Raw genomic sequence first — 26799 nt, forward strand, 5'->3', positions numbered from 1 at the left:
CGGCTTGATGCGGAGCTCCATCCTTTAAAAATCTTGCTGATTAAATTGATGCACAATCAATAGACACGAAACGTAGGTGAAGTCTGAATCGAAAGGCTTTAATCAGCAAGAAGTGAGCCCGGCAGCAGGAGTACAGAAATGGCCTGGCTGCTGGGGGACACGGGTTCTTATACCCCGCCTCGTAGGCGGAGCTACCTTGCTCTTGACAAATGAACATACAGAGAACACGATACTTGGGCCAATGGGCAGCGAGCCCTCTGCACCAAAGGCAGCTCAGACTCCCAGGTACCGTAATACCCCTAGTCATATTGTGACACCTGCCCAACCCCTTCATGTCCAGCTGTGGTGCCCACATATGCCACCTGCCATAGACCTACCTGATCCATCAGGCGGATGGCTCACAAAGCCCTCTCTTTGTCCCCGCAGGAGAGGATAGGCAAGACAGGGGCCAGAGTACAAGAGATCCGAGGCCTCACCCCCTTTGAGGAATGAACCCTGGAGACCCTGGGGTTAACCCAGGAGAGAGCAGTCACCGACAGTGAGTTGGCCTGTGCCGCAGAGGTGAGGATCCACTGCCCTTTCACCCAGATGGTCTGTCTCAAGTGAGTTGCTCTGTCAGACAAAGTGATCCGTCCTTCTCACTGACCACATGTCCGTTCTCTCAAAGGATTTCCATCTGATGGGGTTTCGCAGTCATTCCCCACCACTCCCCCGCACCACCCAAGAGACCACCTCGGAGGAGAGCTCCAAGGAGACCACCATCGAGGCATCACAGCTATCACACTCATGTTCCACCAGTGCAGAGACACACAACTCGGTGGGCAACATTAGTGGACAGGCCTCTGGGGCAAAATCTGGTGAGCACCACATAGTTGCTGATGTACATCAGGTGGAGGCAGGAACATCCAAGGGAGTCAGCAGTCAGAGGTCTGTTGAATCCCCAAACTGCTGAGTCAGATGCGGAACCTTTAAATAAGGTTATCCTGGAGCTGTTGCAGTTGGTAGGACACAGCCGTGAGATTCAGGTTTCAGCGACATTCCAGTGACTGCATAGCCAATTGGAAGAGTACCAAAGGCTACGGGGTGCAGGCGATGATGCCGACAATGCATGGCACCAAGGCCCACACTGTTAGGGTGGCAACCGCAGTGGAAAGCCTGCAACACAAGTGCAGCATCTTGAGTGGTAGCGTCGAAGGCATGTCTCAGTCTGTGACGACCATGGCTGAGGGCCTTGACAACATGTCCCAGTCAATGAGGGACATGTCCCATACGGAGGTGGGCATTGCCGAGGCACTGCAGAGCATGCCCCAGTCACTGAGGAGCATCGCCGATGGCGTCAACACCATGGTGCAAACAACAGGGAGGCACCAGGAGTGGCAGAGCCAGATTACGCAGAGGTTTCTGGTGCTCACTCCAGCTATCCCCTGAATGAGCAGTAGACCACATAAGATCAAGAAGATTGAGGATCACTGAGTGGGCGAGGGGGGCTGGTCACAATCTGAAGCTAGGGAGAATGGAAATGTCCAATGTTCACTATTAAAACATGTTACACCTGACACATTTGAAGCTTCTGTCTCAGTAATCTTCAAAGCGGGCCTACCTGCACCCCAACCCACTGTTCCTCTCTGCTCCCGCCCCCCCCCTCACACCCCAGCACAGTGGTCCAAGATCAAACGCCCAAGATGCAGACCCCGTTCAGAGGATGGGTGTGAGCGTGCTGTCAGCAGAAAGACAGACTTTGGCATAAACTGAGGAGCACCAGGGCTACCAACAACGAGTGATCATCATTCTCCTGCCTTGTATATTGACCCGTTGACAATGCCAACACAGGCCCATTACCCTGGGGTGATGTTACACTGACCTTGCAGGGTGGAACAGTATAGTTTTGAGGAGGAGGGGGGGAAGAGAGGACTGGGGGGGGGAAAGGGGTGAGTTGACAGACAAAGCCTCACCCTATGAGAAGCCTGCGATGATGAGGGCCTCCCTGGTCCTCCACCTCGGTCTCTGGCCTCCGCACTGGTGTCATCAGTCAGGACCTCAGCGCATACCCCATATCCCCCAAGAGCCAACCCGTCATCCTGGGGTGATCCTCAAAGACACAGAGGATCTCTGAGTGTCCCAGGATGAGCTGTCATACACACTCCCTGGGAAACATGCACACGTGCATGGTCCGGAGCTGGTGACTCACATGAGTTCAACATTCATCCTGTTAATGAAGAGCATTGGCTGATGCTCTGGTGTGCATAAGGCTACATGCATTCCATCAATTACCCTTTGGACCTGGTGTGATAGTGGAGAATCCCGAGGCCCAGGCAACTTGGTGGGCTTGGTCCAGCTCAAATTTGATATAGTCAGCTGCACAGGCATCCACGACCTCACGGATGCACTTCTGGGCTGTAGCTTGTGAAATGTTGCACAAGTCCACACTCAAGCCCTAGAACGAATGGGAGGCACAGACGTTCAGGGCTGCGGTGACCTCCACGGCCACCGGGAATGGGTGTCCTCCTCCTCCACAGGGTGTCAAGTCCACGAGGACGTGGCACAGCTGCTTGCACTGTCTCTTTATTGAGATGCAGTCTCCTGCGGCACATGCTGTTTGTCATCTCCTCAAAAGACCAATCACGCCTGTACACCTTGGGTCGTTGCGGGTGTCCTCCTTGAAGTTTATCCTCGGCCTGATGTGCGGGCAGGTCTTCAGTGTTTGCAGCGGTCCCCTGTGAATGAGGCGCCGCCTCCAGCCTACATCAAGCTGCTGCCTTCTCTGGCGCCTGACCGCCTGGGCTGCCATCAGCATTACAAGAGCATCCTCTGCAGAACCTTCGCTACACCACCATTCATCTTCATGTCTGTAAGGAATTGGAGACGGAGAGGCACCGACAATCAGGGAGTTAAAGTGACCGTCAGCATAGAACCAAGAGCAGGGCTCTGTCCTGGAAGTTTTTGGTGGGACAAACAGGCAGCAGCTGTAGTTGCCCTGTTATGGGTATCCACAATATTTAAAGACGGTTTGACGGCATCTCAGAAGAAAAGATCCTCAACACCTCCTCCACCCTGCCCCTAGCTGCATGTCGGAAAAATGGAAATAGCTACTCAACTCCTCAGTTCCCTTCAGCAATCATTGCGTCAGTTTCACATTTATAAAAAGGATTGCTAAACGATGCCCGCGTGATACTTCGTTGGGGAGCCGGTGCTTGTGCACACCAAAGCATTTGACTTCAACTCGCTAATGAGGTGGAAAATTATGCAAACTAGTGTCAATGATATGTTCACCATATTTGGGTGAGATCCGGAACTTGCCATCAGGAGAGGGCCAGTTAAATGTCAAACTGATTTGCGCAATGTGCGAATCTCAATATTGGCCTTTACTGCTATTTAACCAGCGTGCCCAGATCTGTGCACCGGTGCAACACGGAAATCACACCCTACATGTTTCAATCGAGTCATCTCTTACTGACAGCATGCATCCTCTAATTGCTGAGCCATTCCAATAAGGCCATTGCTGTTGCCTGTCAGCCTGCCAGCCCCGACTGCTGCCACCCATACCTAAATGATGCAGTCAAAAGCCTGGTCTTCTACGACCACATCTGCTTGAAGTCAGCCTTCAAGGCCATTGGCTGTATCCCCCACTGCCCTTGTTCTGTTGCCTTCCAGCAGTTATGCTGCAGCCAAAACAGTAGCACTGCTTAGGAGTCACGTTCACAAACAGTGGTGATGTTGTCTTCCCTCTGTTTTGACCTTGCAGCAGGCAACAGAGCTCAAAGAGGACATGCTTACTGAAGCACTGACATATGAAACATGTATCTCACTAAAGTGCAGGTAAGATCATTATTCCCTGAACATGCCGGACTCCTGTTGAGAGCCCTTCTCCCCATCTTGCACATGTTTCTCAGTTGCAAAACAAATTCCATAGTTTAACAGAAAGCAATCAAGTCCATTTCCATTTTTTGGACCCATCCTTTAACCAAATAATAGAATGGTGTATTATGAATCTGTAAGGAAGATGTACATATTCAATATTACATTTGCTGATTACATCGGAAAATATAAATTCCTATTAGTGTTTTTAAAATATTTTTTATTCTTCTTTTTCACATTTTCTCCCAAATTTACACCCACCAACAACAAACAATAATCAGTAACAAACTTGTCAATCCCCAACCTATTAGTGTTTAACACTCAAATGTTATCATAAACTTTTAACTCACTTACTTCCAGCTGTTTTTATTGCTTTGTCCCCTGATGTTAGAGCCATGAGAAAACCTCCTACTTTCTTGAACTTGTTGATACTGATGTACGTGTTGCTGAAGTTGGCTACAAGTAGCATGAGTAATTAATATTCAAGTATGGGAAAATGTAGAAGAGAGAAAAGGCTCACAAAGTCATTCATCTTATTTCCTAGAGTCAGTCAATTATTAATATTTCAAATATTAGGCATACAGCAATTTAAACTATTGCACTCATTTCTATCAATAACTGCCAGCTCTAATATTTTCCACGTCCATGTTTCTTCTTCAAACTATATGTTAATACCTAGAGAATATAAAGACAGTAAAGTTGACATTCAATACGTCATTACGTGCACATATTTTTATGGATTCTGATTAGAATAACCTTAATTTTCTGCCTGCGTTTCCAATTTGTTGACCCGTCTTTAGCTGCTTTTCAAATTATTAGGTCTATGGTTGCCAGCAAATAATATTGAGAGCATTGAACAATTATGATTTGTACAACTTTGCATCCTGCTTGACAACATTCAAATTATGCTGGCATTTGTAAGAAAGCCTGTATTGAGCAACAAATTTAATGCAGATTACACTGACACATCGCATCCTCCACAGTTGCTGGAATGATATCAGCAAGTCAAATTTGATCTGCATTTGCTGCACATCACTATCAGGCACGTACTGTTGAGAAATTTTCTTCTGTTTGCACCAGGAGGAAAAACGGCAAAATGGGTAATGTACCTGACCACCAAAGCCAAATTGGAAGACAAAGTTGTCACACCCATTAGAAAAATGTGACTAAAGAGAATGGCAACGAGAAAGCAAACAAAAATTGGTAAAATCGGCAAAGAAACTGCCGGAAAGAGCAAGAGAAAAGCAGCACAGAATGCCAGAAAAATAAACAGTTTAAAAGGCTTACTGTAATTACTACAGAAATAAGCAAAACCCTTCATCATTAGTTCTCATGAACATGAATGATGTGAATACATGTCCGTCCTATCCAGAACTTTCTATTTCTTGTTTAAATTTCCAGTGCAATATTTCTTTCTATTCCTGCAATGCATCCCACTTGGCTAACTTTAGTATCTTCTACAGACATATAAATATTAAAAGTGGAGGGTTAGGCTAATTGGGCACCAAAAAGGAGATCATTGCCTGAAGACAGAAGGTATAGCTGAGGTGGTAATTGAGTACTTTGCAACTTTCTTTATCAAGAATCATAGAAAATTAGATGCTGGATTTGCTAATAACTGATAAAGCAGAAGTAATAGTAAGGCTGGCTGTGCTTAAAATTGATAAGTCACTACGACTCAATGGGATACATTCCAGGATGTTGAAGAAAGCAAGGATAGAAATTGTGGAGGTATGAGCCATAACCTTCCAATGGTACTTGGCTACAGCGGTACTCCCAGAGGACTGAAGAATTGCAAATGTTATTCCTTTGTTTTAAAAAGGATGCAAAGATAAACCCAGCCAGGCCATTCAGTTTAACCTTGATGGTGGGAAAGGTTTTAGAAATTATAATTTGGCACAAAATTAACAGTCACTTGGACAAATATAGGTGAATAAATCAGTATGGAATCGTTCAAGGCAAATCCTGTTTAACCAACTTGATAGAGTTTTTTGATGATATAACAGAGTTGAAAAGCATAATGCAGTTGATGTTGTTCATATGGACTTCCAAAAGGCATAGAAAAGACTTGCCAGTAAAGTTAGCGATCTACAGCACAGAAAAGGCCCTTTGGCCAATCGTGCCTGTGCCAGTCAAAAACAACCATTCTAATCCCATTTTCCAGCATGTGGCCCATAGCTTTGTATGCCTTGGTATCGCAAGTGCACATCTAAATAATGTTTAACTGTTATGAGGGTCTCTGCCTCCACCACCAGAGGCAGCAAGGTCCGGAATCCCACCATCATCTGGGTGAAAACGGTTTTCCTCACATCCCCTCTAAACTTCCTGCCCCTTTCATTAAATCTATGCCCCCTGGTCATTGATCCCTCCACCAAGAGGAAAGGTTTCATCCAGTCTACTCTATCTATGCCCCTCACAATTTTATACATCTCAATCATGTTCCCCCCCCCCCCCCCCCCCCCCCACCCTCCTCTGCCCGATGGGAAACAAGCCCACTATATCCAATCTTTCTTCATAACTAAAACTCTTCAACCCAGGCAACATCCTGGTCAATCTCCTCTGCACCCTTTCCAGTGCTATCATATCCCTTCTATGTGGATTCCAGAACTGCACACAATACTCTAGCTGTGGCCTAACCAACGTTTTGCCAGCATAACCTCCCTGCTCTTAAAACTCTATGCCTCAGCTAATAAAGGCCATATGCCTTCTTCGCCACTTTATCCACCTGCCCTGCTACCTGAAGGAACCGGCATACAAGCATACCAAGGTCCCTCTGATCCTTTGTGCTTCCCAGGTTCCTGTCATTCATCATGTTTTCCATTGCCTCATTTGTCCTTCCCAAGTGCATCACCTCACACTTATCCAGATTGAATTCCATTTGCCCATCTGCCCAGCCCATTGATATCCTCCTGCAATCTAAGGCTATCCTACGCACTACTCACCCCCACCAATTTTTGTATGATCTGCGAACATCCTGATAAACTCTCCTCCATAAATGTCTAAATCATTTATATAAACCACAAACAGCAAAGGCCCCAACACTCAACCCTGTGGAGCCCCAATGGACACAGGTTTCCAGTCAGAATAACACCCATCGATCTTCACCCTCTGCTTCCTGCCACTCAGCCAATGCTGGTCCAATTTGCCAAATTTCCTTAGCTCCCATGGGCTATTACCTTCGCTATCAGTCTCCCATGTGAGTCTTTATTAAAAGCTTTACTGAAGCCCAAGAAGACTACATCAAATACATTACCCTCATCTACACATTTGGTCACCTTATCGAAAAATACAATCAAGTTGATCAGACATGGCCGTCCTTTAATAAAACCATGTTGACAGTTCTTGATTAATCCCTGCCTCTACAAATGCAGATAAATTCTGTCTCTCAGAATTGCTTCCAGTATTTTTCCCACCACTGAGGTTAGACTGACTGGCTTGTAGTTTCCTGGTGTATCTCTTCCTCACTTCTTGAATAAAGGTACCACATTGGTTATCCTCCAGCACCTCTCCAGTGGCCAGAGAGGAATTGAAAATGATTACCAGAGTCCTTGCTATTTCCTCCCTAACAGCCTGAGAGATATTTCATCCGGCCCTGAAGACATACCTCTACTTTTAAGTCTGCCAGACCTCTCAACCTCCTGTCTATGAATATGAGGCTGGCTGAATGACAGGAAACAGAAAATAGATGAACAGTTGTTTTTCTGTCCGGAGAAAGGGAAACAGTGAGGTTCCCTAGGGGATACTACTAGGACCACTGCTTTTCCTGATATTTATTAATGACTTAAACATAATTTCAGAATATCAAAACTTACAGTGACATAGCTTGGAAGGTCAAAAATCATGAGGAGGACAGTAATAGACTTCAAGCAGACTGGTGGAATAGGTGGGCAAGTAGCAGATGAAATTTAATATAGAAAAGTATGAATTGATACATTTTGGTAGAAAACAATGAAGAGAGGCAATAAATAAAAGATATTTCTAAAAGGGCTGCAAGAACAGAGTGATCTGAGGTTTCTCTGCAAACACTGCTGAATTAAAAGGCATTTGGGATCCTGGCTTTATAAACAAAGGCATAGAGTTCAAAAGCATGGAAGTTATGATTAACATTTATAAAAACCAGCCCTGCCTTAATTGGAATATTGTGTCCAATTATAGCCACTCACTCTAGGAATGAAATGAAGACTTGGGAGAGGGTTTAGAAAAGATTTACGAGAACCGTACCAGCCTCCCCGAACAGGCGCCAGAATGTGGCGACTAGGGGCTTTTCACAGTAACTTCATTTGAAGTCTACTTGTGACAATAAGCAATTTTCATTTCATTTCCTTGCAAGGATGAGGAACTTCTGCTATATGGATAGAGTGGAGAAGCTGAGTTGTTCTTTTTAGAGAAATTTTGAGAGGTGACTTAATGAGGTATTCAAAATCATGAAAGCTGATCAAAGCAGATAGTGAAATTGTTCCCACTGATGCAAGGGTCGAGAACCAGAGGACACAGATTTAAGTTAATTGACATAAGAATCGAGGTGACATAGGGGAATAAAACAGAAAATGCTGGATACACTCAGCAGGTTTGGCAGTTTGTGTGGAGAGAAACAGAGGTAATGTTTTGAGTCCAAATGACCCTTCTACAGAACTGAAGAAAGGTAGAACTGTAATAAATTATACAGTCGGAGAGGTTAGTGGAGGAGGCAGGGCATAATAAAAGAATAAAGACAGGTCAGGGCAAAGGAGAGATTGACAAAAATGCCATAGACATAAACCAAAGGGGTGTGTGTTAATGGTGCCATTCAGGGATGAAGAGTGCTAATAGTGGCAAACGGTAAGATAACAGATGTGTTAATGGGAGCAAAACTGAACAACAGGAGGCAGGTGGTCATGTGGGGGAAGTGTGAGGTTCTGGTGGAGCAGGTCAAGGCAATTGAAAAACAACAACGTACCAAAGGGGGGGGGGGGGGGGGGGGGGGGGGGGGTGTCAAGATGGAAGGGAAACGTCACAGCCTAAAGTTGTTTAACTCAGTGTTGAGTCCAGAAGGCTGTAATGCGCCTATTCAGAAGATGAGGAGTGGAATTCTCCAGGTCCACAGCTGCGTGTTCTCTGCACGCGCAATTCGCTGGCAGTGGGATTCTTTCTTCCCACTACTTGTCAACGGGATTTCGCACTGAAGCCACTCCACGCCATTGGAAACCCACGGTGGGGGTTACGCTGCCAATGGGAAATGAGAATTCCAATGCTTGAGAATTCCGGCTAATGCTGGTGGGTGAAAAGTAAGCACAAGAGGGACCTGGTTCTGGCAAGGAGGGGAAGGGATGTGAGCAGAGGTGTGGGTGATGGGTCAGACAGGGTTGAGTGCAATGTCAACCATAGTGAGGAGGGTGAATCCTCAGTTGAGGAAAAAGGCAGACACGTCTAAAATACTATTTTTGAAGGTGGCATCATTGCAACAGATGCGGCAGAGGTGGTGAAACTCGGAGAATGGGATGGAGGGCAGAGAAACTGAGAGAATGAGATGGAGACATAGGGAAGCTCTGATTGAGGTACATAAACAACGAAAGATTGGTCTCTGTACCTATTAATAGATTACCATAGAACTATAGAGTACCGACAGTGCAGGTGGGCTTTCGGCCCATCATGTTTGCACAGACCGACCTACCCAGGCCCATACTCCTGCCCTATCCCCGAAGCCCACCCAGTGGCGTGCAGAGGTCTGGTGATGCCCAGGGCAAATCTTGATTGTATGCCCCAAAGACCCAAGTATAAGGCCTAATATACTGAGAAATATTATGAGAAAGGAAAACATTTTGAATATATAAACACAGAAGAAACATGAAATAAACGCTTTATTCGATTTTAATATAAATCAAAGGGCATGACGGCCAGAGCCACGGACAGGTCAGCCAGGGCGAGAGACACAATCAGGTAGTTGGAGGGCTGCCGCAGCTTCTTGACGAAACACACCGAGATCATGACCAGGCAGTTGCCGGAGACGGTGAGCAGGGTGATCATGGAGTGGATGGCCCCGATGATCACTTTCTCGGTATCGCCATAGGGCAGGATCTGCTCCCCGCAGTCGGTGCTGTTGTGTTGCAGCGAGCTGGCCGCGGTGGGGTAGTGGACAATGTGAAGGAGTTGGCTGTCCACAGAGCCAGGTCTCATCATAGGGGTGTGCAGTTCCTGCAGCGTCCCTCTCTGGTGTGCCAACCGATATTGCTTATGTAGCTGCCGTTAATGTCCATAATCAGGTCGGAGACTGCCCAGAGCATTTGGCCAGCGAGCAGACTGCATCCAGAGTCCCCCTATCTCTATCCCAGTCCACCAGCTCAGATTCATCCTGCTCACGCACTCGGCCAGATAGGCTTCCTCTGAAGTTGTCCCTTGTGCTGGGGGTGTGGGTGGGTGCTGCTGAGCCGAGTTGACAAGTGTGAACAAGCCACTGGGATCTGGAAGGTCTACCTGGGACTGTCCAAGAGGAACATTCTACCGGTGCCGCTCAGAGCCTGGGACTCCGCAAATTCTGGCCAGATGTGAGCGGGTACTTGCTGCTGCTCCCGGAGGGAAGACTCCAGCCTCAGAGGCAATGTGCCGCACAGTCCCAGAGCCAGCAGCATATTCCCAAGTCTGGAGGATCGGAAGGATGGATAAAACAGCAACAGCTGGGGGATAGGGGGCTGATGCAGACAGTCCCCCACTGAAATATCTTTGAAGGATGTCGTCTGTTCCCCCCTCCCCCTCTTCCTCCTCCTCCCCCCGGGGTAAAAGTTTCTTTTTTTCCAGCTGATTGTCTTGGTGACATCCAGATCTCTTTGCAGCAGCAGAGCCCTCTCTTCTCGCTCACACACTGAGGGCTTTGAAGATGCGCAAGGGTGAAATATATAGCAGCAGTCTGACGTGGCAGGCAAGAAGGGTGAGCAATTATATAAATGTCGTTGGGCTCTGTCTCTGGGTAATCTGCATATTGATTCAGTCGGGGCAATGAAACTGCACATCAAGGCTGCTTCTTGCCATATTTGGGCTCGGGATTGTTTCCCCAGCGACAAACTGGCAACACCGCTCCAAAATGGTCATTTTGGAAATGATTTAGTGCATTCTTTTTGAAGGGTGATCCCATTTGCAATGATTTATTGGATTCGGTCATTTCATTTGTCTTTTAATCTTGTGATCGCGCGCAGCAAACTTGGGCGTTTTGTTTTAGATACGGTCAGTGGCGTGCAGAGGTCTGGTGATGCCCGGGGCATAATTGAATGCCCCCATCCAATGGATGCCCGGGGCCAACGCACCGTCGGCCCCCCCCCCTCTGCACGCCACTGACCCCACCTAACCTGTATATTCTTGGACACTAAGGGGATATGTATCATGGCCAATCCACCTAACCTGCACATCTTTGGACATATTTCAGTTTAACAGATTGGGGAGGACTGGGGTCATGGATTCACCCGAGTGCCCTTCCCATAAGAGGTGGGGTGAGGGGTGGTTGGGGGGGGGGGGGGGGGGGGGGGGGGGGGGGGGCATAGCGGTGTATGGATCTCTGATCATTTATAAATGGCACCCTATCCACAAGTCATCTTCCTGCAAATGAGATAAGTGCAGCCTCTGCTGAGGACAAAAAAACAGTCCCGTTCGATAGCGGGACCAGTCTCGGTTCCAAACACTCGGCTATGTGCGCCCAAATTGGGACTCTTTTTTATGCATGAAATCGCGCCATATTTTCCTGTATAAAGCTGTGATGGTCCTAATATAATATTAACAGACTGAGTAAATCCAAGCTAGTCTGCCTGTCATCCCGAATGTTATCAGCAATCAAATTATTCCAATATTTCTTGTTTTAACTAAAAGCAAAAGTAAACCAAAAGATTCTGAAGATGATTATCATTCTTTACAAAGGCTTCTCCAGATACTTTTCTTCAGGAGTTTTGGTTGAATAGATTTTATATCCAAAACAGTCAAAACACAAAGATAACCTCAAAATTAACATATCGTTCGGTATTGTATAACCTACCTAGTCCTGGTGGATTTTGTCAAATTTGGTGCTGGTGCCGTCGCACTATGTGCATTATCCATATTACTCCTCACATTTGGATATTGAAACTGGGTCCTGTAATTGTTTTGCACTGCTATCTGATTGCCTGGTGCTCTGCTTTGTGTTAATCCTTTGTTGCCTTAAAATTTAAATAAACACATTAAACTTTTCTTTCAAATGTAAATATGACAATGAATAATATGCCTACAGTATTGTTCAACTAAAATAGTGTTGCAGTGATATATTGTATGATGGTCAACACTGAAAAGTTTGTCAACACAACAGTGATTTACAAACCATGAACAACTAAGTCATGGCATTGTGGAAATGTGTTCTTGATTCTTAATAAGGTGAGTTCTCACACTTAACCACCAAAGGAACCTTTATATTTTCCCACTGATTAGGAAAGAAATAGGAAAGGCACTGCAGCGACATTCACAGCAGTTGTGGTAGAGGCCTGTAAGCCAGCATGATATTGTTCAGTTACTGCACTATCTGTAGACGTTTCCATTGAAGCAAGAAAGTAAAAAAGGGAACAGCATAATGAAAATAGAGCATAATGAAAAAAGAGGTAAAATATAGTACCAAAATGATGAAATAATGGAAGTGAATTATCTTGATTACCTGCTGGTGGTGAATCAAAACTCTCTGGTGTTGGAAAAAGGTGATTTGAGCCAAGTTCATGTTCCATCGGGTTTGAAGTCAATGGCATTCGGGTTCTTTTCTTTTGATTAAACAGTAATACAGGAAGGCATCCTGAAAAATACCATTTGAAGCACATAATGGTATCTCCATACCAGAAAAAAAATCAACCTGCTGAATTAAAGGCTAATATTGTGCAGACACCTTTGAAACATGGCTAAAATAGATTTGAAAGATGTTCTTACTAAACAAAATGAATAGAACAAAGATCACTCAAAAGAAACTTATCAACAAGCAATTGTTTTAATAGCTAACTGAAAGTACTTTGAGCAAATTTACTACTATTTTATTTCATTTCCTTTGACGGTGACAATTGTTTAGGAATTAATTTCTACAGAGATTGTAAAAAGTAGTTAAAAATTCCATACTTATGTCTAAGCCCACTTCACCTTTTACTCCAGATTAGAGTTACACCAACATTTCCAGACACTGGAAATTCGTATTAAAAAGATTTTTATCTGTTAGCGTTTCCAAGTATTTGAAGTAATTAAAGGGGAACTCCATGTTTTGAATAGGTGAATATATTGAACATTTCACAGGGCGGCACAGTGGCACAGTGGTTAGCACTGCTGCCTCACAGTGCCAAGGACCTGGGTTCAATCCCAGCTCTGATTCATTGTCCGCATGGAGTTTGCACGTTCTCCCCATGTCTGCGTGGGTCTTACCTCCACAAACCAAAGATGTGAAGGTCGGTGGATTGGCCTCAACTTTTTACAATTTATATGAATGACTTGGATGAAGTAACCACATCCTATAAATGATTTTTTTAAATTTCAAAAGTAGGGTAGTTATTCTTCAGTTGTTTAAGGCATTGATGAGACCACATCTGGAGTACATCTTGGTCTCCAGATGTAAATGTGTCAGAAGAAGTTCAGAGAAGGTTTATAGTCTGATACCAGGAATGAGCGGGCTGTCTTATGAGGAAAGGTTGGACAGGTCTAAATCACTGGAGTTTAGAAGAATAAGATCCTGAGGGGTCTTGGTGGGGTGGATGTGGAGAGTATGTTTCTTCTTGTGGGAGAATTTAGAACTAAGGGTCACTATTTAAAAATAAAAGTCACTCATGTAAGACAAAAGCGAGGAGCAACCTTTTTTTTCCCCATACCATAGCTAAAAACCACTGAAATCAGAGGGCGCGATCCAACAGCCACAATGCGCCAGAAAAGCAGCTCACCATGGCGCAGCGTGGCCAATGAAAGCCAGGACACCCTGCTCCTGGGATCTCTCCAGCTCGCTACACCTCATGAGATCCAACGTGACCTTGCGAGACATTGCGATGTGAATCCCACCCATTGTGAGCGGGATCACTTTTTGGCAAATCTGCATATTAGAGCAAGGCAGTAAGTCTCACTCTATTGTGCAGATTCTCGAGGTACCTGAGGCTTTGGGATTCATCCCGTTCACCTCAGAGACCTCAGGCCAGCGCAGTTCAGCACTGGTCCCCACAAACATTTGCTGGTAAGACCTTACACAGTGGTCTTTCTCCATTGCACCTTGGCGGCAGCTGCCCCAAGTTTGAGGTCCTACCAGCAAATGTACATCAAGGGGTAGGTAAGTGTAAAACCCCTCGGTATGGGTCATTAACACTCCAATGTATAAAAGAAACATGACAATGTAAATATTTAAGAAAGAATTGAAACGTAAAGAGGGATATGTGTGTAATGTCATCCCAATTGAATGGAAGAAAGACAAGTGAATGTGTAACTGATGGAAATATACAGGCACATCAATTCGAAATGTTCTGTAATGTTAATTGTAGATTTTATGAATAAAGTATATTTTTTGGAAAATAAAAACTGGTCCCCACAAACAGGGACCAGATGCAACAGTACTTGTGGGGGTCTCCCAGGGGATCAGAGGCCACCAGGTGCATTGCCCTTGGGCAAGGTGATGTCTTTGGCATTGCTGGTGCCACCTGGGCACACTGGCAGTGTCAGCTTGGCACCCTGGGGTGCCAGCTTGTCACCTTTGCTGGAGCTGGTTTAGCTCACTGGGCTAAATCGCAGGCTTTTAAAGCAGACCAAGCAGGCCAGCAGCACGGTTCGATTCCCGTACCAGCCTCCCCGGACAGGCGCCGGAATGTGGCGACTAGGGGCTTTTCACAGTAACTTAATTGAAGCCTGCTCGTGACAATAAGCGATTTTCATTTCATTTTTATTTTCAGTGTCAGGTTGGCACTGCCAAAGTGCCAAGCTGGAATTTTTCCACCCGTGCTACCGTGCCTGGCATGAGTGTTGGGGGGCTGCATTGGGGGCCGGGCACCCTCTCATAGTGCATTTGGGCTGGTGGGGAGGTTGGGGATCGTTTCCGGAGGCCTCAGAGATCTCTCACTACACTGGGGAGTTGCAGCGAGCAGTGCTCCCCACTGACGGGGCTATGTGTGGCCTCAGCCGCACGTTCCCCATTCAGGCCCCTTATACAACGCGAGCCGTGTTGAATAGCCATGTGTTTCTCGGCGCCGGGAAATACGCGGCTAAGCGCACTCACTAAGTGACTCTGTTCTCTTTTTGGAGAATCGGGCCCAGAGTGTGGTCATTCATTTAATTGCTCTCTGTAGGAGCTTGCAGTGCGTTAATTGGGGGGGTTACGTTTATTACAGTTTAATGACTGCACATCAAAAACACTTAATCAGCTGTAAAGTGCTTTGAACCCCATGGTCAGGAAAGGAGCTATGTAAAGTCTTTTAAAATTCAATTTCATCATTTTATTAACACAGCAAAAAACACCTCAGACTGAATGTTTTCTACTGGTTGCGGTGGATACTCAGAAATCCAATTGTACCCTTTAGTTTTCAGCTGCTGGTTTCTGGTACATATTGGCATATTTGAATACTGCATTTGCATGGACAGACCATTCAGCTGTGACACAAGCATATTGATCAGGGCACAACATAGTCAATTCCAGTTCAGTCGATCCCGGAAAGTTCACCTCATTAACACTTGGACTGTCGCAATTGCTGACCCACATACTAATAAAGCAACACCCAACATATCATACTCACAGAATCATAGATATCAGTCAACATATCAACTGAAACAAAAGAGAAAATGCTGGAAAATCTCAGCAAGTCTGGCAGCATCTGTCGGGAGAAAAAAGAGCTAACGCTTCAAGTCCGATGACTCTTTGTCAAAGCTAACAGACAAAGTGGGAAATATTTATACTGTGGAGTGAGAATGAAAGATGAGTCATAGCCACAGAAACCCAGGGTAACCGGGTGCTAATGGCCACAGAAACCAAGAGGAAAGAGTGCTAATGGCAGTCCCCAGAGAGGACAAAAGATGTGAAAGGTCAAACAGCAGGGAAACTCACACAATTCATACCTCTTTAACCTGGGGTTACCCCTATCTTTGGATCTGTAAAGATTTAATTACCTGCAAATGCTTGCATTCTAAGCATTGTCTGGCATCTTTGGATTTGTCTATATATATGTTTCTGGAACATACCTCTTCATTCACCTGAGGAAGGAGCAGTGCTCCGAAAGCTAGTGTTTGAAACAAACATGTTGGACTTTAACCTGTGTTGTAACTTTAACTGGCGTTGTAAGACTTCTTACTGTGCTCACCCCAGTCCAATGCCGGCATCTCCACATCATAGCAGGGAAACTAACATCAGAGGATGAACAAAGAGGAGAAAGGTGCAGGAAAGGTGGATAAGATTGGGGGGGGGGGGGGGGTAATTAAATGTATATTAAGAAAGAAAGAAATGGTAAAAGACAGTTAAAATGAAATGAAAACAAATGGGTCTAACTGTCTTTTACCATTCCTTTCTTTCTTAATATACATTTAATTTCCCCCCCCAATCTTATCCACTTTTCCTGCACCTTTCTCCTCTTTGCTTCCACCTTCCCCTATACAGTTCATCCTCTGATGTTAGTTTCCCTGCTGTTTGACCTTTCACATCTTTTGTCCTCTCTGGGGACTGCCATTAGCACTCTTTCCCCTTGGTTTCTGTGGTCATTAGCACCCGGTTGATTGTTGTGATGTTTGTAATTTTAATTAAGGAGAATGTAAACCTGGCCTAATGTTAAGATTAGAATTGTCTTAAACCTTGCAATGAGAATAATATATGCATATAAAAATATCATGTAGGTGGAAATACACAGTTAATAATAACAGTGAAGCCTCCAACATACTCCAGTATCAAAGAGTACTGGTATGTTGCTTTCACACTGGGGCTGCTACATGTCCGGTTCCCAATTTTGACCATACAAGTAAGGATCACAGGAGTCATTAACGAGCACTCTCCACAAGAGTGCAGGAAAAATCAACAGGGCATCACTGAGAAAATCTCACAAACTTTCCCATCGCTGCACAAAGAGCATCGCTGGCAAATTCCTTACAGCAGATAACTTCCCTACCTACTCTTAAGGGAAAACCCAAAAATGGAGACAGGAAATTAGAACATAATATGGAGGAAATTAGTAAATAAATAAAAGTTTTCATCATACAAATTAACAGAATGCAATCAGGTCTGATAACCCTCCCAAAAAAACCACTCCCCTCCCTCTAGGAAAAAGTACCTGCTGTAGCACGTGTTGAATTTTCTGTAATATTCCTCTTCATGGTTAAATTCCTGTAACACTTCAGTAATATATTTGCAATCTATATGAAGTAAAATCGACAAATGGGAAAATAGTAACATTAAGATTGTGTATATTTATTTTTGAATTGATTAAGTTATAAATAAAAAGGTTTATTATGTACATTCATTTTAACACATGGTTAACTCTGATTATTACTAACTTGTAGAAAGTTGGTCAAAGTTTGACCTCCTTTAATAATGGCGAAGCAAAATTAATACTTTGAGTAAAATAGAACTTTGCAGGAATTGCTTGTATCTGGAAACAAAAAGATTCAAACCTACCAAAATTACCTTTATATGTGATACCTACAAGTATATTAATCATTAATGATGATGCATTTTCATAACTTAAATCAAATAGTTTTAATCTACATGGTGCCGTTTGGAAAATCTTACCCATTAAGAATAGCACAGTAAGAAGTCTTACAACACCAGGTTAAAGTCCAACAGGTTTGATTCAAACACGAGCTTTCGGAGCGCAGCTCCTTCCTCAGGTGAATAGCAGTGGAGAGGTATACAGTAACTCCTGCCACATAAGCATTTTGTAACCAGTTAAAGTTTATGGGCTATTTGTTACAACATTCTGCCCATTATTGCTGGGATCAAATTGACTTAAGACGGTGAATCACACTGTCAGCACATACCTTCAGCTCACTGCTCATGGAGCAGTACTAAAATATGCTTGGTGAAATCCAAGGTCCAAATCACACAGTCATCTTTGAAACCAGCTGAGATAACTAATATCCTTTCAATGTCAGAGGCTACATAATTAAGTGTTTGTCATGTTTCCCATTTATAGTCCACATTTTACTTGAAGTGGTTGTACTTCAGGCAAGAACTAACACAAAAATCCATGAGGGAATTAAATTATATCTGATGTTGCAATTGTTTCTGGAATGTCATCTATTTCAGTTACACTCAAAGTGCAGAAGGCTACCAGCTCTATCACTATAATTTTGGATAGCTCACCCTCAACTTAAACTGAAAGGTTGATTTTTCATTATCATACCATTAATATGTTCCATCATATATTTCTAAAACATCGAATTATGCCCCTAAAGCAGCACTTATTCATCCTTGCTGTGCTCCGATGAGCCAGCTTTCATGGCAGAGGCTTGGGGGCAGGCTGTCAACCTGGCAAGGGGCAAACAGATGGTGTGGAAAACTCTTAATAGTTGGAAGACAACCTGCTAACACAAACAGAATATAGACGCTTTTTTGTGTAGTCCCATTAACGGGTGCTTAATGCCCCTCAATGCATAGTTGTGGGCCCTTTAACTTCTTAAGGTTTTTGGTGGGCTTTAGAGGGGCAACTGGGGCGGCACGGTGGCACAGTAGTTAGCACCGCTGCCTCACGATGCCAGGGACCCCTATTCGATTCTAACCTTGGGTGGGTGGCTGTCTGTGTGGAGTTTTCACGTTCTCCCCGTGTCCGCGTGGGTTTCCTCCGGTTTCCCCCCCCCCCCCCCCCAGTCCAACGGTTAGGTGGATCGGCCATGATCTCACTTAGTTAGGCGGGGTTACAGGGGATAGGGCAGGGGGTGGGGCCTGAGTAGGGTGCTCTTTCTTAGGGTCGGTACAGACCAGAGGCCAAATTTAGCCAGCTCCATTTTGCTGCCAGCCTGGAAGCGGGCTAAGTAAGAAATGAGGTTAAAAGCAGACAATGCACAGCAGGCTGAGGCAGCACCTGTGGAAAGAGTTAGCAGTTCAGGCCGATGGCCTTTAGCCAGATGTGTGTGTGTGTGAGGTGGTTAATCAGTCTCCAGTGCCCTCTGAGCCACGGCACCAAGGCAAATCAATAAGCTGCTTTTCGAACAAACATAGGACGTCGGATGCCGGCTGTTGTCGAGGGGGTGGCGGTTTAGTCCTTCGCGCACCATAGGCGAGGCGGGCGCTTCGATTCTCCCTCAGAGGGCCCGGGGAAACATGGCGGCCGGCTCGGGCAGAGTGCGAGGCGAACGCGCGGGAAGCCGACGTCGTTCCCGACGGCGAGGTGACGTTTCAGACGTCACCGCGTACGGATGACGTCCGGAAGCCCGACTTCAATCAGCTCCTGTTGCCTGGCGACGTGCGGTGGTCCTCCCTCCCCTCCCCCTCATGGTCATTTCTCCTGGCGAGAAGAAGCTTGGCAATTCCTGAGATAATTCGTTTTTAAAGCTGGATCCTTTTTAAAGGATAGGGCAACCCAAGCAAGAGCCTGATGTGCCAAGTCAGGCATTGCATGGGGCTCGTGTTTAAAACTTGTGATTCCCCACTTTATGAATCCCCAGCTCTGCTGATGGGGTGGAGGAGGATGATCAGGAACAGGTACTTCCATCTACCAAATTAGGTGGAAAAAGTGAGGGTGGTAGTAACCATCTGATGGGAATGCCACAATCTGGCGGGGGGGCTGGAAACTTGGGCCAAAACCAGTTGGCTGAAGTCTGATAGAGTTTGCATGTAAAATATAATAGAATCCATACAGTGCATAGAACAGTACAGCACAGAACAGGCCCTTCGGCCCTCGTTGTACCGAGCATTGTCCGAAACCAAGATCAAGCTATCCCACTCCCTGTCATTCTGGTGTGCTCCATGTGCCTATCCAATAACCGCTTGAAAGTTCCTAAAGGGTCCGACTCCACTATCACAGCAGTCCATTCCACACCCTAACTACTCTCTGAGTAAAGAACCTACATCAGACATCCCTCCTATATCTCCCACCCTGAACCTTATAGTTATGCCCCTTTGTAACAGCTACATCCACCCGAGGAAATAGACTCTGAACGTCCACTCTATCTATCCCGCTCATCATCTTGTAAACCACTATTAAGTCGCCTCTCATCCTCCTCTACTCCAAAGAGAAAAGCCCTAGCTCCCTCAACCTTTCCTCAGAAGAAGGACATTTGACCCATTGAGTCCGCACCGACTCTCGGAAAGAGTACGCCACCCAAGCTCACTCCCCTGCTCTATCCCAAAAACCCCTTAACCTAACTTACACATCTTTTTTGGACACTGAGGGCAATAGGGGCTGGTTTAGATCACAGGGCTAATCGCTGGCTTTTAAAGCAGACCAAGCAGGCCAGCAGCACGGTTCGATTCCCGTACCAGCCTCCCCGGACAGGCGCCGGAATGTGGCGACTAGGGGCTTTTCACAGTAACTTCATTGAAGCCTACTCGTGACAATAAGCGATTTTCATTTCATTTCATTTCATTTCAATAGTCCCACAAAGACGTGCTTGTTAGGTGAATTGGACATTCTGAATTCTCCCTCTGTGTACCGGAATGTGGCGACTAGGGGATTTTCACAATAACTTCATTGCAGTGTTCATGTAAGCCTGCTTGTGACACTAATAAAGATCATTATGTAGCAAGGTTAATCCACCTAACCTGCATATCTTTGGACATCCAGTTAATATCCATCCACAATATTGAGCCAATGTTATATAGGCCTAACCACAATTTAAAACTTGTCCAGCTCAAACAAACACAAAACAAATCTACAAATATACGCACAAGTAAATGTCTTGGGATAGCAATTATATTAATTTTTTTTTTAAATGTTTTTTCACATTTTCTTCAAAATTTACCCCACCAATAAACAGTAAACAGTAACGAATACAATGTCAAATCATTTATTAACAACAACGATCCCATCCTCCCACCAATCCCCACACAACAGCCCGCATGACAATATAAGCATCAAATAAAGAAAACCTAGAAAAGGAATCAGGAATCATCCATGTCACCATTAACATATATAGTCCACCCCCCACTAATATTCAAGGCCATCCAATCCCCGAAAGTGTACAATAAATGCGACCCATGACTCGTAAATCCCCCTTTTGTGAGGGCCACAAAGAATCCAGCACAAGTTTGTAGAATAGAAAGCAATAACTTTATTTACAATTACATATACAGCAGTACTCCCTTGCTGCTCACTCCTCTCTAGCTGGTTCCACACTGGCCAGCTCTATTTATGCAGGGACTCTGCAAATGATTTCTCCGCCCCCCCTCACTGGGGAAGCTCATACTCCCTAAGGATTGTGGGATTGCCATTAGTCCCCAGCTAGTGGTAAGCAGTCAGGTTATAACATCCCCCCACCCACCCTCCCAGACTCCTCCCTTCCACTTCCTCTCAAAAAAACCTCACCCAGTATACGCCCCTTCCCCAACTTTTCACACCAGCTAGGCTCATCGAAACCTGTTCTACCAGGCTCTGATAGCCGCAGCCCCTCCCCCCACCTCACTCCCATTCACTGGCCGGCTCAAACCAGCCAGTGTGGAGGCCCCAGCCCGGTTCTCCTTCCCACTTGCCCAGTCTCAGGAAAACAAATAAATCCCCTTTAACACACAACCCCAGCATAAATACACAAGCCCCGAAGAACCATCATTGCAAAGGACAGTCCCAACTCTTACCTGTCCCAATAGACAGTGTCGACTCATTTAGTACATACAACAACATGCAGTGAAAAGGTAAAGCTACATACAGCTACATACTCTCCTATCAACCCCCTACCCTCAGTCCAAGACCAGTCCTCAGTCCCATTTCTCAATTCTGCCACAGCCCTTCTGCCTTAGCAAACACCTCCGCCGCTTCCACCGTCTCAAAATAAAAGTCTTTGGATTTGTAGGTCACCCTCAACTTAGCTGGATACAATATGCTGCACCTCACCTTGCTGTTGTACAGTGTCGTCTTCACTCGGCCGAAGGCCGCCCGCATCCTCACCAACTCCACCGTAAAGTCCTGATATATGCGTATACCAGATCCAGCTCACTGCACTTCCCGCTTCTGCTTTGCCCAGCACAGGACCTTCTCCTTCATGCGGTACCTACGGAAACAAACAGTCACCACTCTTGGTGGCTCACTCGCCTTTGGTATAGGCCTCCACGACCATCGAGAGGTATCTTCCCCCTCCCCCAATAGCTCCGGCAACATCGTGGCAAAATACTCCGTCGGCCTCGGGCCTCCCACCCCTTCGGGCAGACCCACAATACTCAGATTCTGTCGCCTGGATCTGTTTTCCAGGTCTTTCATTTGGCTCGCAGACCCTTGTCGGTCTCTATCACCCTCCTCAGCTCCTTCCCCATCGAGGTGAGTTGATCACTGTGTTGCGCTAGTGCCTCTTCCACTTCCTTCAGTGTCTCACGTTGCTCCCGCACCTCCACCACTGCGCTCAATACTGCCACCCTCACCGTGGCAATCGCCTCCTCCACCAGCACTTTCAATACCGCCCCCATCTCCTTCCTCATCGCTTCCATGTGTTTTGTGAACTGTTTTTCAAGTTCCACGGCCATCGCCTCGGTCATCCTTTCTGCCGTGAGCAGTGCGGCCTCACCCGGCGCCTCCACCTTCCTTCCAGTTCCTGAGCCGACCTTTCCACCCACCAGCGGACCTTCATTAGCCCCCTTTTTCACGGCCGTTTTTCTTTGAGCTTTGGACACGTCTCTTCTCTATGCCTTCCTACCTACCCTTGTTTTCTCAAAAGTTGCTCCTGGGACGGGGCATCAATACTCCGAAAAATCAATTCTCGGGCGGGGGTCCTCCTACGTGCGTCTTCCTCCTACCCGCCGCCATTGGAAGTCGCAATTATATTAATTAAACTTTTCATCCAGAAACAACTGGAAGTCCCATTGAACTGAGAAAAATTGGAGCCCATAAATGTTGAGCAAAAAATGAAGAGACCTACAGATCATGTTGATGTCAAACTGCTCAACATGCACCCTGAGTATATTATGCCTAGATTATATTTAATACTATTAATTCTAAAGTGAGACTTATTATAATTAAACTTGCTATTCTAATGTTTAATGAATGTCTACAAAAATAAAATCTCTCAAAGAAAGATAAAATGTTACCTCCCTGAGCTGTTAAGTACAGGCAGGCCAAGATCAAGTGCAAATTCTTCCTGTTCCTAACATAACGTCGCATTTTACGACGGCATGAACGGGCCGCTGCCAGGACTAATTCTGGCCCCTACAAGGGGCCAGCACGACGCCAGAGCGGTTCGTGCCGCTCGAGCTGCCAATCCCAGCGCGGACTGTGCACCGCGGGATCCGCACATGCGCAGTGGCCTCCTTCTCCGCGCCGACCCCGATGGAACATGGCGCAGGGCTATTGGGGTCGGCGCGTAGGAAAGGAGGACCCCAGCCAGAAAGGCCGGCCCGCCGATCAGTGGCCCTGATCGCGGGCCAGGCTACATTAGAGGCCCCCCCCCCCCCCCCCCCCCCACAGGCCGCCACCGACCCTTCAACGCCGAGGTCCCGCCGGCTCAGAGCAGGTGTGGATGGCGCCGGCGGGACTCGGAGAATCAGCGTGGGGGGGGGGGGGGCGCATAGAGCGGCCCGCGACCAGCGCCGCACCAACCATGCCAGCGCCAATGGCATCGATTCTCCGCTCTGCGGAGAATTGCGTGCCGGCGTCGGGGCGGCGTGGCCCTGTCGTGGGGATTCTCCAGCCCCAGACCGGCCCAGGGCTGGGAGAATCCCACCCAACATATTCTCCTCAGACAGTTGAAATGCCAGTTTCCAATATATTTTGCCTCCAGCAGAAAAGTGGCCAAGACTTTGACGCAAAGGGTGGATATTATTCAGATAGTTGTGTGAAATAGAAATAAAAATGATGCACTGTTTCCTTTCTTGATTTTGCAACTAAGAGATATTGATGGGACAGAGTAGAACGGGCTTCATTTTGCAAGGACCTGTTCTTCATCTGGGATTGCTTGGGAGTGGTGATTGTTATTTGAGGATTAATGTTCTCACATGCCCCAGCACTAACCTTGATGAGCACAAAGATTCACCAATTTTCTAAAGACACAATTATTCAATGATATACAGATGCAGAACATCCAGACCAGTAAAAATGTTTTAATTCAATTGCCTGTCAGCTTTGATATAAATCAGGACAAATGTCAAGGTTCCAGATAGTTGGACTGGAAATGAACATTCTGTTAACCCTTTAACTAGTGATATCTATTCTACTAAATCACTTGTGCATCAGGGAAATTCAAACAGCAATGAAATACACATAGAACAAATATTTCCAACCTTTTGTCAGTAACATTCTTTTTAGAATATATCGCTGAATACGGCCATAAACAATTGAGAAAATGTGTTGCAATGTATAAAGGTGTTATCAAAATGACCACAAGATGGAAGCAAAAAAACATACCGCTGTGTTTGAACATTGTTTTGCATCCAATTTAATATTTGAAAATACAAACATTGCGGATAGAATCTGTTACAGTAGGAACCCATTCAATACAACACCCTCACACATATTGCTGCCAAGTCAGACATCATCTTAAAATGGCTAAACCAGTGCCAAACTAAGCTTCTTAGGTTTTTTAGCTTTAATGTAAGAGAAAGAAACAGGCTGTGCAGTGAAGTGGTAGCCAGATTAAAATAAATCATGTTAAGACCCCGATTAATACCAAAGAGTACAGAATGGCTACCTCAGGAGTGTCGTTTTCTGTATTTTAAAAATTCGTTCACAGGATATTGGCATCGCTGGCTAGGCCAGAATTTACTGCCCAACTGCCCTTTAGAAGGTGCTTGTGAACCGCCACATTGAATTGCTGCAGTACAAGTAGTGTAGGTACACCCACTGTGCTGTTAGAAAGGGAAAATCTCCTAACTGGACAGTTTTGATTCCGATTAGCTCATTATTCTGTACACCTGGCAAAATGATTTACAACACATAAGTGGGCGACTGTTGGTGGGGGAGGGAGGGGGGGTGGTGGTGGAGACTGGGGAGGTGAATATACATTTGGGTGCCGGAGAAGCAATTACAGTGGGCAATACTCGAATGGGTTTGGTGTTGGTGTTATCGCTTGCTTCTCCTGGACGGATCTCGCTGCCGTCTCGCGCTCACCTCCGCTTCTGCCGTTCCTCCCGTCTTTCGTCTTTATTCTCCTCGTTCCCTGCTCTTGGAGATGCCATGTTCGTTATTGTATCCCGTGCCTTCCTTCCGGCTCGCGTTTCCCTGTCTCCCCCCCACCTCCCTGCCTCTTCCCTCTCTCCCCCCCCCCCCCCCATCCCCCCTCTTGTGATTCGCCTTTCTTTCCTCCTAGGTTTAGCTGTTCCCCCCCCCCCCCCCCAATCCCGGTCTATCTCTCCCTCTCATGCTTTGGCAACTTTCCCCTGATTCTTGGCTACCTGGCAATTTTTCCGCTTGTTCGTTGGCCACAGACAGGTCCCTGAACAATTGCGTGAATGGCTCCCACGTTCTGTGGAAGCCGTCGTCTGACCCTCGGATGGCGAATTTCCTACCAGTTATTCTATTTTATTTCTTATTGTTTTTTTTAAATTATTTACTATTTTCTTTTCTTTGGTATGTTTGGGTGTGCTCTTCTCTTCTATATATGTGTATATATATATATGTCTCTTAACCTGTGTACATAATGGTAAATATACTTTGTTCAAAAACCCAATAAAAACATTTATTTAAAAAAAGGTTAGCTCATTATTGCTAAATGGCAACGCACGAGGTCATGTAATTATTTCGTAGTAATGCAGAGTACAGTATTCTGATTTATATTTAAGTTCCTGCCACAAAGTCAGTATTCTTACAGGAAAGCAGTGGAGGCATAAAGGGTTATGGAATAGTGGAGCTCCATTGTGATGTTCTTTTTCTTCATTCACGTACAGGATGAGCATCGCTGGCTGGGCCAACATTTCTTGCCCATCCCTAATTGCCCTTGAGAAGGTGGTGGCAAGCTGCCTTCTTGAACCGCTGTAGTTTATGCGGCACACCCATTGTGCTGTACGGGAGGCAGTACCAGGATTTTGACTCAGCGATAGTGAAGGAACAGCGATATATTTCCAAGTCAGGATAGTGTTTGGCTTGGGAGGGGAACTTCCAGGTGCTACTGTTCCTATTGTGCTGCCCTTGCCCTTCTATATCATAGAACATAAAACAGTACAGCACAGCACAGGGCCTTCAGCCCACAATGTTGTGCCAACCACTTATCCTAATCTCAGATCAACCTAACCTACACCCCTTGAATTTCCTGCTGTCCATGAGTCCAATAATCGCTTAAATGTCCCTAATGACTCTGTCTCCACCACCTCCACTGGCAGTGCATTCCACGCACCCACCACTCTCTGTGTAAAGAACTGACCTCTGACATCTCCCCTATACCTTCCTCCAATCACTTTAAAATTATGTCCCCTCGTGACAGCCATTTCCGCCCTGGGGAAAAGTCTCTGGCTATCCACCCTATCCATGCCTCTCCTCACCTTGTACACCTCTATCAAGTTACCTCTCTGTCTTCTCCGCTCCAGTGAGAAAAGCCCTAGCTCACTCAACCTTTCTTCATAAGACATTCCCTCCAGTCCAGGCAGCATCCTGGTAAATCTCCTCTGCATCCTCTCCAAAGCATCCACATCCTTCCTATAATGAGGCGACCAGAACTGGACACAATATTCCAAGCGTGGACTAACCAGGGTTTTATAAAGCGGCAGCAAAACCTCGAGGCTCTTAAACTCAATCCCCCTGTTAATGAAACCAACACACCATACGTCGCCTTAACAACCCTATCAACCTGGGTGGCAACTTTGAGGGATCTATGTACGTGGACCCCAAGATCCCTCTGTTCCTCCACACCTCTAAGAATCCTGCCTCCTACCCTGTTTTCAGCATTCATATTTGACCTTCCAAAGTGATTCAC

General features: G+C 45.8%; 1 protein-coding gene across 2 annotated transcripts in view; it reads right to left on the bottom strand.

Annotated features, from left to right (window-relative positions):
- LOC119975235 (spermatogenesis-associated protein 22) overlaps window positions 1–19121 on the bottom strand; it is a 105047-nt gene extending 85926 nt beyond the window's left edge. The window contains exons 1-6 of one of the 2 annotated variants that reach the window (XM_038814897.1): window positions 18840–19121; window positions 18162–18286; window positions 17091–17172; window positions 12494–12625; window positions 11849–12008; window positions 4210–4311 (exon numbers count right to left, since the gene is read on the bottom strand). In XM_038814897.1, coding sequence (XP_038670825.1) covers window positions 4210–4311; window positions 11849–12008; window positions 12494–12625; window positions 17091–17172; window positions 18162–18164 — 479 coding nt within the window. In that variant the 5' untranslated portion in view covers window positions 18165–18286; window positions 18840–19121. The remainder of the gene's footprint in view (window positions 1–4209; window positions 4312–11848; window positions 12009–12493; window positions 12626–17090; window positions 17173–18161; window positions 18287–18839) is intronic. The other variant, XM_038814898.1, reaches the window with a different exon arrangement.
- Between the last annotated feature and the right edge of the window lie 7678 nt (window positions 19122–26799).

This window comes from Scyliorhinus canicula, chromosome 12, assembly GCF_902713615.1.
Source record: "Scyliorhinus canicula chromosome 12, sScyCan1.1, whole genome shotgun sequence".
NCBI lineage: Eukaryota > Metazoa > Chordata > Chondrichthyes > Carcharhiniformes > Scyliorhinidae > Scyliorhinus > Scyliorhinus canicula.